Below are 16,489 nucleotides of genomic sequence, written 5' to 3'. Positions count from 1 at the left end.
ACCTGTGTATACTGACACATTGATTGGTCAGTTCAGAGATGCCAAGCGGTGTATGAACTGGGAATATTCCTCATCATAACTCTGCAAATTAGAAAATAGGTTTTGAGTATAGATAATTACAAAAGGACTTCTGATTGCTTGTGAAAGAGGCCCCTTAGATGTACATACAATTTATAACACATGCATCAGAAGCTCTGAGATCTTTTTTTGTCACCTAATGTTTTTCTTTTTAAAAAGCAAGACCCTTTGGGCTTTTAAAGTTCCAGTCATTAGATACTTTTGCACTCATAAATAGTTACGACTTTGTAGCTAGTATTTAAGCAATATTTTGTTAACAAGAAAAAATGTCCTCAAGTTTCAAACAAAAATTTTCGCTAATGTGCAGTAAAAGCATCACTGATTTTATGGGGACATATGAACAGTTTATTGAATCTGGAAAGTTTAGATAAAAGAATATGTATAGGAAAGCAGCCTATCATCTGGATAGAGAGACTCTTCAATAAGGAAGAAATGACACAATAGTGTGAACATAGAATTATCTCTAGGATAGGAAAGATGAAAATCTTTGCTTCCAGTTAAATTTTACTCCTGCTGTGAGTATAAAAGAGATAGATGAGTTAGGATTAAATAATACCTTGGTTCCCATTTTACTTTCTGGGCATCCTGAGACATTTCAATCTGATTTATAGAAGCGTATGAAATGCAATCTAACTTTTCCAAAAGTATATCTAAACAAATTATAATTCTATACAATGTATTTCTCTTACAGTATGTGAAGTCTGTCATCATGGATATCCACATAATTTGAAGAGCATAATAGCACATCAAAGGAAATATATGTTCAGATGATAATAATAGAATAAGACTAATTTGTGGCCACATCTTCTGTCAAAATACCAGATAACCAAAGTAAATATGGGTTTCTGGCTAGTGTAGATTACAAACAAAACTCTCTATATGTAGTTGGTGATTTCCATCCAGTTTTCCCAGAATTTACTGACATTTTGAGTAAAGACCATTAATTCCATGAAATACTCGGCACATGTTTAATTTACATGACAAATATCTTCTCAGAACTACAGTGTATGTGTGCCTGTATGCACACGTATTAGTATGTAACACACATCTTGCAGTGGGCTTGTAAAAGAAGTAATGTAGTAAATTACAATCACTGCTTTCCATGCAAACTTTTTTACAAATAATATTTGATAGAATACAACAGGCATTGATTAAATCACTTAAATTTAAGTTTGTTTTAATTGGCCATTTAACTTCTTTGCTAAATTCTGAATATTTGAAAATTTGTTCTTGCCAGTACTTTGCAAGTATATCAGAGATAATAAGTAAATGATATGGAACACATTTTAAAAATACTGTTTTGTCTATAATACTGCCTGTTCTAAAATTGAGTCCTGACTCCTCTTAGAATGAATCCGTCTGTAGTGGGTGATAGTGACATAAAGACAAATTAGACACACTATGTCTGCCTTGAAAGAAGTCATAGTCCAGTAAAAGGGGAACAGACAAACAGAGGATATGGCACGTGGCAGGTGCACGGGGTGCTGTGGGACCACATAGGAGGGCACTTACCTCATACTTTCATATTTATTCTTCATTACACTCTTCTCCCCTCCCAGCCACACACTAGGTGTTTCAAGGGAGTCCTTGAGAGGATGAGTCTTCACCTGAGGCAAATGAAAGCCAGAAGGATATTCAGGGTCAAAAAATATGTGGAAAAGTGTGGAGCTTAGAGAGGTAAGAGGGAGCAGATCATGAAAAGCCTTGTAAAAATGAGAGAGAAAAAGAGAAGAGAGGAGGGGCTAGAAGTAAAGGAGAAGGTAATGAAGAATAAATTTGAATGTGCCAGTATGTATTTATTTACACTCCTGCCTAATTGTAGAAGGGATAGAAAACATAGATGGTCTAGTATATGCTCGTGATTACCTACATAACATTTATTCCTTGACTTCCCCCATCCTTCTATCCTTTTTCTGTTCCCAGAAGAATCCTAGATACCCTTCTCTCCATGACCATGCATTTGCAGAGGAGTCTTCTCTACCCCACCTCCCAGGGAACAGGGAACAGATGCTCATTAGTTTAAGCCATCTCTTGTTAGTGATTGGGTTAGATATCAATGTTGATATAAATCTGACCAATAAGAGTCTTTAAAAAACACACAAGAAAGAGATGACCCTCTTCTTCGTTTTGACATTATCATATCTGATATGATACTGGGAGCTGCTGCAGTCATCTTGGTGCCAGCCTGGGGATGAAGCATCCCATGGAGGAGGGCAGAGCTGACAAAGCCATAGAGAGGAGGAGCCAGAGCTCTGATGTTTGGCACCTGGAGCTACCCCTGTTATGTGGCACAATCGGTGTCCTCATTGTTTAGTCTAACTAAAGGAAAGTTTTATGTTAATTTCAGCTCAATTACCTGATTAATTAATGAGGAAACAGAAAATCCAGCTTCCTAACAAAAATTAGAAGGCAAGATAGTAAAGAGGGAAAGTAGGGTAGGGACATAAAATGAAGCATAGATAAGACCAAAGCAAACTGCTATCATAGTACATATGCTTCCATTTGTGTAAGAAAATGACATAAGTATGATACACTTACACACAGATATGCATATGCTTTTTCAATCTCCTTATATGAATTCCTGCAAGAACTCACAAAAAAATGGAAGTAGGGTGTGGCACCTTAGGATGGGCTTGGGCTCACTTATCATATACCATATTATACTGTTTGAATGTTTAACCATGTGAATATTTTGTTTTCGTATTTATTAAAGCAAAACCAGATGATATGCCATCCATCTACTCTTATACAACATTTTGAGCAAAGTTTGAGAAAAATGTTCATACATTTATTTGTATTTCTCTTTTGTTAAGTATCTGTTGGTAGTTTTTGGTCCATTTTTTCTATTAGAGTGGTTTTTTTTTTTTCTTACCACATGAAATGATTTTTAAGAACATATTAAATTGTTTGATAACATTAGTTTATAGCCATTGGTTTTTTTCTCTCAGTGATTAGTACGTGATTGTTGAAAAAAATTACAAAAGGGACCGCTGAGAAGAATTAGACTGAGTTCAATCGAGGTTGAATTCATCAGGAAGTAGACCTTGAGATGGAGATTGTCATACAGGAGATCAATTAAGAGTGCTCTCGGAAACAATGAATGTGGGAAAGAAGCAAGATGGGGCAGAAGGAGAGGTTAGCCTGCGATGAATTCTCAACATAGGCACTTACAGACTCCCTAGGGAACTCTGAAACTGGGATAGTCCTTCAAAATCATCCCAAGTTGGTGACTAGGCACAGCCTTTATACTCCTCTGTTAATCAGACATCAGAAGCAGGCTGCTCCTGGAAGGGCACGTGACCTTGGGTCAAGCAAGTCTCTTCAGCTGATGCAGTTCCCAAAGACGGCTGACAGGTGAAGACTGTCTGCCAGCAACACTTCAATCAGCTAAGGGAATAAATCTTTCAGATATGAAGGGCATATTAAAGTGTCTACTGCAAATAGGATTAGAGTTTCACTCAGAATGTGTGGTAAAATAAGAGGAATGGATGTAGTTATTGGTAAGAGAGTTATTAAATGATGAATCATTATGTCTAAGCTGAATATGTAAAAAGTAAATATAGGAGTTGATAGATTGAATGAAATTAGATGTATAAAAGGATTTGTTTATAGCAGTGGGATTGAACAACAGGTTTAGTGTGAGTGAGGGAAATGAGAGAGTGAAAATGATTGGATATTGTATCTATGGAATGGGTTCTTCGAGATTAAGATGCCCAAATGAAGCCACTGCTGTTCATAATGAAGTACCTGGTTTAGCCTCAGGTATGAGAAACTGAAAAGAGTTAAATCAAAGATCACATGAGTAGAAATCAGAACACTATTGGGCTTAAACATCTACAAGGAATCTGAAGGTTCCAAGGTAAATGGCAGGCTTGGGGTGAAAAGCAAGACTGGGAAACATGTGCTAAGGCTTTGAGGCATAAAAGAGAGTAAATTGAAGTTCAATAAATGATAGATATGAGTCAGTGAAGACTATAGCAGAGTCATTTTTACGAGTGTGAAAGAATCCTGGAATTTAGTCCTGTGGTACAGAAGAATAAATCTCATTTTCACCTCCAGCTACTATGATGCTTTCATCTGGGGTTTTAGCAAGTTCATTTTCTAACTTCCCTTAATGGGGAGTCAGTGCCTGCTTAGGAGGGATTCTGGCCTGGCAGGACAGTGCTAGGGTGTGGCTTGGTCAGCTTGTTGTGAACACCAGTTTGGAATGAGCAGAAGGATACAGGAGATGAATACTGGCAACCAATGAGAGTGAAATCAGAAAAAAGAATTTGTCATCAAGACCAAAGCCTGAAACCCAAAATGGGGCTTAAAGCCAGTAGATCCTGGAAAACAAAAATCTCTCTGAGAATTGAAGTACAAATATATTCGTAAAATAAAAGAATCCATGAATTGCCCAATGTGAGATAAAATCTTTTATTTCTTTAATTTTTTACTTTCTTCATTTGCTTACAATTCAGTCCATAAAAGTTAGCCTTGGGAGGGGACCCATCTCCTCTGGCCTCCCTCTGCCTCTCATTTTCTTTACTGTGCATTGCCCCAGGGATCTATTTCATCTTGCTGGTAAAGGTCAAGGAATTGTCATTCTTGGCACCATCCTGGGAGAGGGATGGTGAAATTCTACTATTAGTGACTGGCTGAATTCCTCCTAAATCCTTGAGCTCTTCAGAGTAGAGAATCTGTGGGACAAACAAGCCTTTCTTCTACTAATGTCCTCACAAATTACAGCATAATTCTGATTCTATAATTATCATAATTATGCTAAATGGTTGAGGAATGGGAAGGAACAAGAATGAGGGGATGGGGAGATAGAGAATATTGCCCCACCACCGTTTATTCATGGTTGAATTGAGACTGTGGACTCTGATGTCCTCTCAGCCTTGGAGCTGTTGACTCTTTAGAAGAATTTCTCTGGTGTAGATAAGACCAAAGGTCTTTGCAGACTGTAGTTGTTCAAACACCAAATGGCACTTTGAAGTTGCTGGTCAATCAACTTTATTACACATTTAGCACACAAATGCGGCCTCTTCTATGAAGAGAATTTTAAAGTGACTGTATCCTTGTAGTCTGTTTCTTTTATAGATGGAAGTGGTATTTGACCATAGGCTAGAGGAAAACAATTTTAGAAATGCAATGTTGCTGTTTTTTTTAAATAGAAAAATTCAGTCTTTTACAAAGTCAGTTTTGTTTTCTCATCTTTTCATACACCTTTCCATCTTTCATCTTAATACTTTATCTTGCCAACATCATCTCCATTCATTTTTCCACACATATTCTGTGTTCCAGCCAGGCTGAGCTATTTGTAGTTCACCAAAGGCATAATGCTCTTTCATACTTCTGCCCCATTGCATATTCTGTTTTCTTTGTTTAGAATGGTTCTCCCTCCTTGAGTGCTTGATGGCACTCATTCTTCAAGGCTATGATTAAATATTTCTTCTTTACCTTCTCTTCTTACCCATAAACTAACTCCCTACCCTGGTCCCCTTACTCAGTTAGTGGCTCACTCTTCTGTGTTCCCATAGTGCCTGATATGTAGCATGAATGACATAGTTTTGTGATTCTATATTTTCCCTTCTATATTTTCCATTAAATAGGCAGCAACTTCAAAATGAGGCTGAGAGTCTGTTTACCATTGTAGCCTAAACATCTAACATGTTGGCCGTGTTATAAATGTAAGCCAAACACCTAACATATTAGTTATCTATTGCTGCATAGCAGCTTACCCCAAAACTTGTGGCTGAAAACAACAAATATTTATAATCTCACAGTTTCTGTGGGCCAGGAATCCAGGAGGGGCTTAGCTGGGTGGTTCTGGCACAGGGTCTCTCTGAGGTTGCAGTCAGCTGTTGGCCAGAACTGCCGTCATTCAAGGCTTGACCGGGTCTGAAGGATCCACTTTCAAGCTGATACATGCAGTTATGGACAAGTTTCAGTTCCCAGCAGGCTGTTAAACTGAGGGCTTCAGTCCCTCACAGTGCCATGTGGGCCTCTCCAAAAGGCTGTTCACAGTATAATTACTTGATTTCCTCAGTGCAAAAGAGCTGAGAAAGTGAGAACATGAGAGGACACACATAAGACAGAAGCCAGGCTCTTTCTAATCTAATCCTAGAAGTGACATCTCATCACAGCTGACCCTTGAGCAACACAGATTTGAACTGTGGGGGTCCAGTTATACTCCGATTTTTTTCAATAAATAAGTACTATGGGACTACACAATCTCTAGTGGGTTGAATCTGTGGTTGGCAGAACCTCAGATACAGAGGAACTGCAGGTACCGAGGGCCAGCTGGAAAGTTATACTAGGATTTTCGACTGCATAGGTGTCAGCATCCCTAACCCCCATGTTGTTCAAAGGTCAATTGTTTTTCTGTACTTATTTGTTAGAAGCTAGTCAACAAGTTCAATACATAGTCTAGGGGTGAGAATTTAACAAAAGCATGACTACCATGAGGCAGGGATCAATCGGGACCATCTTAGAAGCTGCCTACCACACATTTTATCTGGTAAAATATCTGCTTAATCAATACTATTGAATATGTAAAGTGGTTGGTGATAGTCATGAAGGTTCAAGTGTTTCAGTTTTCAACATATTTGAAAGAATTGCTAATTTTTAAGAAACCATTGCTAGGAGAAAGTAAAATGTGTTAACTATTTGGAGTATTAAATAATTCTTTAAAATAATTGTTAAATATATATATTTTTAATTTTATTTAATTTTGGCTGTGTCGGGTCTTAGTTGCAGCACGCGGGATCTTTCGTTGCGGCATAGGCTCTTCGTTGTGGTGTGTGGGCTTCTCTCTAGTTGTGGCGTGTGAGTTTTCTCGTCTCTAGTTGTGGCAAGCAGGCTCCAGGGCGTGTGGGCTCTGTAGTTTGCGGCACGTGGGCTCTAGTTGAGGCGTGCGAGCTCAGTAGTTGCAGTGCGTGGGCTTAGTTGCCCCACAGCATGTGGGATCTTAGTTTCCTGACCAGGGATTGAACCCGTGTCCCCTGCATTGTAAGGCGGGTTCTTTACCCCTGGACCACGGGGAGGTCCCCTAAATAATTGTTAAATATTAACTTCCTCAAATGGTACATAGGAAGTACTTTCTCACTGAAAATAATGAAGAGAAGATATTTGGGCTATTTTACTTATGATTTTCTAATGATGGTCATGTACCATTACTAAAAGTTACTTTAGAATCAAAAGATTCAATTGGTTTTATTCATTTCTTTATTCATCCATTCAGTGAGCATCTTTTGAACACTTAAAAGCAGGGCATTGCCCTTGCTTTAGATATCATGTTATTTGTTTTACAAACCTTAAATGAATTTTTACTTTCATAATGAAACCTTGGTTTTTAATTGCATAGTGAGAAGAATGTTCATGTATAATATGAATATGGAAAAGTAAATTTATAATATAACATTCTTCTAGGTTTCTCCCTAAAAGGAAGACCATTTCCATGGGAAGTACTTATGACAGGGGCCTACAACTACAAATGAAATCTAGCCTATGCTTGTTTTTGTAAATAAAATTTTCTTGTAATAATACAGCCACACTTGGGAATTCCCTGGTGGTCCAGTGGTTAGGACTCTACAGTTTCACTGCCAGGGGCCTGGGTTCAATCCCTGGTCAGGGAATTAAGATCCTGCAAGCTATGTGTCGTGGCCAGAAAAAAAAGGTAAAAAAAATACAGCCGTACCCATTTGCTTACATATCGTCAATGGCTGCTTTTGTGCTGCAACAGCAGGGTTGAATAGTTACGAAAGAAACATCCTAGCCTGCAGAGCTTAAAATGTTTACAATCTGGACCTTTGCAGAAAAAGTTTGCCAATTTCTGACTTAAGGCCAACAATTAAAAATTATACTTTGGGGGCTTCCCTGGTGGCACAGTGGTTAAGAATCTGCCTGCCAATGCAGGGGACACGGGTTCGAGCCCTGGTCCGGGAAGATCCCACATGCCGCGGAGCGACTAAGCCCCTGAGCCACAACTACTGAGCCTGCGCGTCTGGAGCCTGTGCTCCGCAACGGGAGAGGCCGCGACGGTGAGAGGCCCGCGCACCGCGATGAAGAGTGGCCCCCGCTCGCCACAACTGGAGAAAGCCCTCGCACAGAAACAAAGACCCAACACAGACAAAAATAAATATAAATAAATAAATTGATTAAAAAAAAAGAAAGAAAGAAATGCGTAACCAATCTGATTTCCTTAAAAAAAAAAAAAATTATACTTTGGGACTCCCCAGGTGGCTCAGTGGTTAAGGCTCCATGCTCCCAATGCAGGGGCCTGGGGTTCCATCCCTGGTAGGGGAACTCAGATCCCGCATGGCGCAACTAAGACCCAGCACAGCCAAATAAATAAATAAATAAATATTTAAAAAAATTATACTTCATGAATTGCTAGACTAATAATTATTAAATACTTACTTGACAGTTATTTAGTGCTATATTCAACTTTCCACAATAATACCTCAAGCCATCTATCTAGTTATAGTTATTATTATTATTATAATACACGTATATTTTAATAATAGCAATAGCTACTTTAATTGAGCACTTACTATGTGCCAGGCAATATGTTAAAATACACACATACATACACACATGTCTTATTTATCCTTACAAAAACACCAAGAGAAAAGCACTGTTTCACAGATGAGGAAACTGAGGTTAAATGTGGCAGGATTTCAGGTTTGATTTATTTAATTCCAGAGCCCAAATTTGTTGTATATGTCTCCTCCATTTCTTAGTATTACCTCCATGAATATTATATTCTTTTCAAACTGAAATCTTGCTTATTCCACAAATGTGCCTCTTTCCCATCTTTCTACCTTTTGCTTCTCCTACTTCCAACTCTTGGAATGTCCTTCGCACTCATTTCTTCATGTCTGAATTTTACTAATCTGTCAGAGAACTCCTTAATCACCACCTCTGCCATGATACCTTTCCTGAATCTCCAGCCAGAAGTAATCTCAGTCCTATTTGTCAGCTACATAGCAACTAGCATGGTTTCTGGTACACTTTAATTGTTCAGTACATGCTATTGAATGATGTTAAAATTCTACTCTGTAACATTGCATATGAATTATTTTGTATTCATAGAATACTTTTCTTCTAAAAGCTCCAGTAAACTAGAAGGTTTTTTTTTCCCTAGGCTTGTTATCATAGAGAAAACTGACAGTCATAATGTATAATCTAATGCATAGAAAGGGAATGTGACAAGAAGATGTCTCATTTCAATCTGAAATTGCAAGTATCTTCAGTAATTTTCTCTAAGCATTTTTTATACACCTCATTTCCTTTTCATCAGAAATGTTCTGTAGCTGCAGGTGGGAAATGCAGGTTGACCATGTAAAACCATCATGGACATAGGCTGTCATTTTGCAAAGTCCACTGGATAATTGGTAGGTTTTTTATAAATAATATAATAAAGGATATTTTAGGAATAAATCAGTTTCCTAAGACTCTTATGTATGTTCTAGAATATGCCTCTCATTTGGATTTTCTCCAAAAGGACCATGGAATTATAAAAGCCAGATCACCTTTCTCCATGTAATTAAGGACATTTATGATGGTTGCCATTGACACACACACACACAGGTTTTATTCATTTTATTTCACTTAGTATTTTTAAAAGATTGCATTGAGCTAAGAGCTGTGGAGAGAATAAAGGAAATATAAGTCACTGTGAAAATATAACCTAGTCTGGAAGAGATAATGAACAATGCAAGGTAGTATAAAATCAAATTATCAGTGTAATGGTACATGTCATGGCTTCAGAAGATGGAGACAGAGTCTTTTCTAAATTTAGCACTTGATTACCCATTCTCTTGTACTATGTATTAAATTACTTACAAGAAACATTCAAGAAGCTTTTGCTTTATAGTCTGCATGGACTACCCAACAGTTTTTTCTGGCTTTGATGCAAAATCACTTAACAGGGCCAGCCCTTGCAGTGAATCATTCCTCAAGGGATCATCTCTTATTCCTGGAATTAAAATTCTGTCCCTACCAATTTGTGTTAATAGCTAAAAGGTACTGGTCTCAAATTCTACCCAAGTACTCACAGTCATTACTCTAGATGTATTACCTACAAAGTATTACTATTTATTTTCTTGCTTTTCCCTCTAGATTTTCTTTCCTCTTCTATATTTTAGTTTAATTCTGATGATATTTGGTTTAATAGGGAAAATGGAAACTCAAATTTATTAACTGCATACTATGTCTGATTATGTGCTAGTTATTTTTCATTTGTGTTCTCTCACCTTTTTCTGCACACATAAACCCTAGAATGTAGTTATTAATCCTCATTTTTAAAGAAAAACTGAAATCCAGAGCAGTTAAGTGAATTGTCTAACGTTGAACAGGCAAGTTTTCCACAGACGCCAGCATCTGGTATTAGAATGTGAGTTTGGATGCTTTTTTTGAATTAATATTTACTAAAAGACAAAGAGCGATATTTAATGTTGTATATTTTATTCTAACAAAAAGTTGAGTAAAAAGTAGCACAGAATTGAAGATGAAACAGACAATGGAATAGGATACCATGAGTGAGAAACAGAGACACAGAAACAGATTCATGAAGACTTAAAATATTGGAATTATCAGACAGATTAAAAACAAAACCACTTGCTGTTTCTAATCAATAAAAGCAAGCCTGAAAATGTCGTTAGGGAATTGAAAATGCTAAATGGTGATCAATGTATTTGAAAAAGAACCAAATAGAAATTTTAGAACTGAAAAGCATAACTGAAAGTAAGAAAATGGTTTGATTGCAGACTAGACACAGCTGAAGAAAGAACCAGTAAGCTGGAAAATGAGTGTAAGAAACTATTCAGAATGCAATACAGAGAGAAAAATGATGAAAGTACAAAAGAGAGAATAAATGATAAGGAGATTAAAGTCTGACATTATTTCACTGGAGTCCAAAAGGAGAGAAAAGGGAAAATGGGGTAGAGGCAATATTTGAAGTGATATGGTAAGGAGTGTATGCTCTTCCAATAGTCTTTCCTATTTCTGCTTATCAAAACTACATCCTTTCAGTTCCTCAGACCCAAAACCTTAGTCATGCCTGCCCTCTCTATTTCTCTCCTACCCTGTATCCAACACATCAAGAAATTCTATTAGTCTACCTTCAAGATACATCCAGAATCCAACCACTTATCACCAACTCAAATGCAAATTTCCTGATCTATCCTGGGTCACTGGTCTTAACAGATCTCCTTGCTTCCAGGTATTATACCATATAGTACATACAAGTGTACCGTAGGATGTTTTTATGGTTGACATTTTCTGTTTTTATTATTTTTTTCTTATTGTCTCCATGTTCTACTTTGTTTTTGTGGAGTTGGTTAACTCTGTTCAGAAGTAGAGACTGCCCATACCTTGACTATGGCAATAGTCTTCAGGCTCTGCCCCTTCCAGTCACTTTTGCATACCTATGGCATGCTAACCAGCAGAAGGGCAATGTGCCATCAATCTAGAATTTCTTGTCTTCCACTTATTGGAAATATAACTTTGTGATTACCTTTTCTGTAAAAGGGGAATGGTAGTAATAGAAGCTACTTCAAAGAATTATTTTAAGGCTATTTCAATGAGCTTCAGTAAGTAAAAGGAACTTAACATGCTCCCTGCACATAATAAATGCTCAATAACCATTAGCTATTATTATCATTACTATGCCAGTCTCTGCTTAAATATCTTCAATATTTTTCATTGCCTACAGAATTAAGCATAAACTTAACATAATAATAAACCTTCTTTTACTTATCTAAACTTAAATCCAACTTCTTCCTAATGTAAAATACCAGCTTCATCTATGCTCTTTCCGCCTCTATGCCCTCATGTTTTGTGTTCTGTCCCAGCTTTCTTGCCTGAAAACTGCAGCTTTTCACAACCATCTTCCTTCCCAGCCACAGTCTGATTTCTTCTCCCCCTGCTTTTTCACCATACTTCATTTATCTGTTATCAACTCTCAAATTATATTGCATTATAATTTGTTTGCATGTCTGTTGCCACATTTGATTGCGTACTTCTCAAGGGCAGAGATTTTAAAAAATTTTACTAGACTTTATTTTTAAGAGCAGTTTTAGGTTTATAGAAAAATCAAGCAGAAGGTATAGAGATTCCTCATATACTCCCTGCTTCCACACAGGCATGGCCTCCCCCACTATCAACATCCCCCTCCAGAATGGTACATTTGTTGCAACCAGTGAACCTACATTGACACATCATTATCATACAAAGTCCATAGTTTACACTAAGGTTCACTCTTGGTGCTGTACATTCTGTGGGTTGGGACAAATGTATAATGACATATATCCATAGTTATAGTATCAGAGAGAATAGTTTCACTGCCCTAAAAATCCATTGTGTTCCACCTATTCATCCCTCCATACCTCCTAACCCCTGGCTAGAAATTCTTTTCCAATTTATCCTTTGAACATAACATAATACCTAATACATAATTGGCCCCAAATAAATGTTTTTACATGTATGACTGAATGAATGAAAGGAGGAAGGGACAAATTAGAGAGAATGAATGCATCTTGTCATTCTTGCTGGCTGATGTTTTGTCTCTGTTTCAGTGGTTACTCATACTACCTTAGCCTACTCAGAAGACCACCCCCACAAACTACCGTCTTTCAGAACCTGGCTTATTTTGGAGATGCTTATTCAGACCCCACTATATATATATTAAACCCGAATCAAGAGTGAGCTCTGGAAGCTTTTAAGACTTATTTTATGAATTATCTACTTAATTCAATGTGTCACACTTGGATTTTTTGTTTCATGAGCCTATGTCTGTATTCCTCAGTGAGACTAAATTATATTTTTATGTGGTGGGTAAAGTTTCATCCCCTCACTTTTTATGAGCAAGAGGTGCCTTAATAAATTATTGCTTTTCACTTGGGATTGTAGACAATGGCCATGGAACAGAGAAACTTGCTGGTCTCTAATGAATTCACAGTCTTAGTCACTTTTACGTCAATTCAGCTAACTGTCTAGGACAGAAAATTATTGGGGACTAATTAAAAACAGAACAAGGAAGTAAATGTTTTGAAGATTTGAGCTTACAACAGTTTCCATAAAAAGTCATAGAGGATTGCCAAATTGTCGTTAAAATAATATAACTTCTATGTGCTAGCAGGAGTTATTTACAGAACCTTTTCCATCCTTTCCCCAGTATTTTAAACATTCTAAAACTACATCTTTGATCTTATTTTGTTTTGGTATAAATTCAAGAAGAAAATGTTATACATGTTGCTGATTTTTAAGTCATTATTTTCTTTATTTCTGCTCCCCCAATACTGAACATAAGGGAAGATTACTTTGGATTTTTGAAATTTCATTCACTTAGTTTTGACCATATAGGGAGATATATTTATCTGTGAACGATAGTTTTGTTTTTGTCTACATTATAAAACTATTTTGCGCCAATATTTTTTCATCAAGTTTAATTCACTGGGATGCTTTTTTATAGTTTGAGGGATTTCTGGGAAAAATGTTTTGAGAAGCCTTGAATTGGGGTTTTATGAATCAGGGAGGTATGAAACTTCTCCTTTTAATAAAGATCAATACTCACTTGAAATATTATGGAGAAAACTTAGTCCAATCATATAAAAGACATATTTTTTTAGTTAAGGTTTTAATCATTTGTATAATGGCAGTCTTAACAATTATGCTGGATGATCTATCATTATGAATTAAATAATAATATTCTTCCTTCTTGGAACATTTCTACAGGGGAAGGTATTTACCATTTTAAAAGAAACAAAGCATTCAATAAACATTATTTTTAAAATATACTGCTGAGTGTATTCCTCATTATGATCTTGTAATTAATACCAGTTTTAAGTTGAAATCTCAATTCATGTTTACTAAAGTAATTTCAAGTCTTAAAAGGTAAACTGAGTGATTAGGTTCATGGCAGTTCTATTTTTATTCACAGAGAATGCCTCTGAGGTAGCAATTACTGCTCCAGGAACTAGTAACCATAGAAACAGCTCCACAGGCCCAACACCTGACTGCTCACCTCCATCCCCTGACACTGCCCTCAAAAATATTGTAAAAGTCATTCGACCCCAGGTAAGTGCCCAGCATGACATCATCTGCACTATAATATATTTCATTTTTGAATCAGTGCATGTGCACCATTTATATTGCAATGCCTGGACTATCTTATAATAAGTAAATGGATTTTCAGGTTAAAAGAATGGACTTGGAAGAGAATGTTTCCTTCCCTTGGAGCTGATGATAGACGTTGAAATCTGTATTAGCTTTTGGAAAAACGAATTTGTATATTACATGAAAAAACAAATTATGCTTACAAAAAATGGCTATTTCACGTCATTTTTCTCTTACAACATTTTAATAATTTTGCTCCAATTATTGAGCTGCTACATGTTTTCTGGTGTTTCCTTCTCCTTTTGTCTTCATTTCTCTGGATATGCTGCATTGTTTGTGATCACTTCTTTATCCTTCAACCCCGGTTGTTTATATATACATATTTTTTCCAGTTCTTTATGGCTTCAAACTAATTTTGTCTGTGTTTAATGTTGCACCTCTCATTGCTCCTTATTTTCCTCCAGTGCTCACTTTCCTCTGGCTGGTCTCTTTACCCTTTGTTCTTTTTTTCCATTCCTGTCACTTTTCTGTATGGGTTTCTTTCTCTTCCCCCTTCTCTTTCAGTTGGATTTCCCAGTAGGCGGTTTGCAGGCAAGCTTTAGAAATATCATTGGGACAAGCTGTTCTGTGATATTTCATTGAAAATAGCACTTATAAAGCTGTTTGCATTATATTTTTGCCAACAGATGGACTCAGAACATGAAATTGGTGATGTTCTCAACCTGGCTCATTCTGAATGGTCCTCATAAAATCCAAGAGAGGGGAACTTTGGATCAGATCAATGCCATTCACTATCTACTTAGATATATAGTATGAACGAATACTTTGAGCCAATCTGCAGAACAAATATCTCTTTTAAGGTTGTTTTGGTCTAAATGAGCAGTGATTTGTTTAATATCTTACCTTCTTTACCATAACTTACTTTGGATTATTTTATTATAATCATCATCCTCATCAGTAAAATGGCATTTAAGCTTTACATATCCACTACAGCTTATAGAACACTTTCATACAAATTGTTTTGTTTAACCTTTATCAGTTCCAAGGGAATGTATATTTTAGTGTTATGGATAAGGATATTGGCACTCCAAAGGGGCTAAGTTGTGCAACTGATTGGAAGTTTCTTTCCTTTCTTTGGTATAATAATTGTCTCCTGCAATCCTGTTCAGAGGGTAGAAAAATCCTCATTAGGTTGTATAACTTGTTACATCTTTATGAGGCTAAAACTTACAGGTTCATAGGCATAGGTAACATTTCACACAATGTCCCAATATGTGCAGGAGAAAAATGTCTTCAATAATTCCTCTTCCTTTTCAGGGGAATTTGACCTAGTTCATTTTTTTTTTTTGACCTAGTTCATTAATTCAAGAAATAACCCTCACTAAACTTAGATTTAGATGCTAAATATCACATTTATTATCATTGGCTTTCTCATTAGATGAGGGTGTTTCTGATGTTATTGTGCAGCTATTACATTTTCAGCATTTTAAACTATTTATGCAGTAGATTGCCCTATATATGTTAATAAAATCTATTACTAAACATATTTATCTTTATACCAATATAAATTCTCTAATGTAAATGCAGTTGGTCATTCAATGAATGAAAAACAGATTCTTTTCTACATAATCTAATCAACTCTACAGGACCTTATTCCATGAATCCTCCTTTGCATATTCTATTTTGTTGTATTTTAACTTATTTTAGTAAACTTTGAAGAAAACTAGAGGTAGTTTTAAAGCCAGAAATTCCATTTGACTCAATTCCTTGGTTCTGTCCATTTTAAAAAGTGTATGAAGGTAACTGACTCCGCTTTCCTTTCTTAGATGTTATAATGATGATTTAGGGAGGGAAAAATGAAGGGAGAAAGTCAGGAAACTAAGTCTGATAGTATTTAAATTAGAACCAATGCAGCCTGTACGTGTGTATGTTATAGAACAATAACAGCTAAGGTATATAATTGGGAAAGAATGTAACCTCAATTGGGCTACCCTTTCTTTCACCTCAGAGACATTGGTGCATTACTTATTTCTCCTCATGAGTCCTGATCTCCTGGGGTTCCTCATTCACTGTAGAGAGCAGGGAATAGAAAATTCAAGCAAAAGTAATTATGAAAGAGTATTGGGGTAGGACATGTGATTTCAGGAAAGGGTTTAGAGACTAGAGGGTGTGGATGGGGGACAGCTAGATGGATAGAATAGAGGACTCCCTGGTATGTTTTGACAAGTCACAGGTGTGTCAGGGATTGAACATTGTCAAGAGCTACTGTTCCAAAGAAAAGATAATTATTAGTTAGCTTATGTAAGAG

General features: G+C 36.5%; 1 protein-coding gene across 5 annotated transcripts in view; it reads left to right on the top strand.

Moving 5' to 3' along the window:
• ANKS1B (ankyrin repeat and sterile alpha motif domain containing 1B) overlaps window positions 1-16,489 on the top strand; it is a 1,156,005-nt gene that overhangs the window by 473,471 nt on the left and 666,045 nt on the right. For all 5 annotated transcript variants that reach the window (XM_059936736.1, XM_059936735.1, XM_059936734.1 and 2 more), the window contains exon 11: window positions 14,006-14,142. In XM_059936736.1, the coding sequence (XP_059792719.1) occupies window positions 14,006-14,142 (137 nt within the window). The remainder of the gene's footprint in view (window positions 1-14,005; window positions 14,143-16,489) is intronic.

This window comes from Balaenoptera ricei, chromosome 10 (genome assembly GCF_028023285.1).
Source record: "Balaenoptera ricei isolate mBalRic1 chromosome 10, mBalRic1.hap2, whole genome shotgun sequence".
NCBI lineage: Eukaryota > Metazoa > Chordata > Mammalia > Artiodactyla > Balaenopteridae > Balaenoptera > Balaenoptera ricei.
Note: the sequence above shows the minus strand (reverse complement) of the source record. Positions and strands in the feature narration are given on the sequence as shown.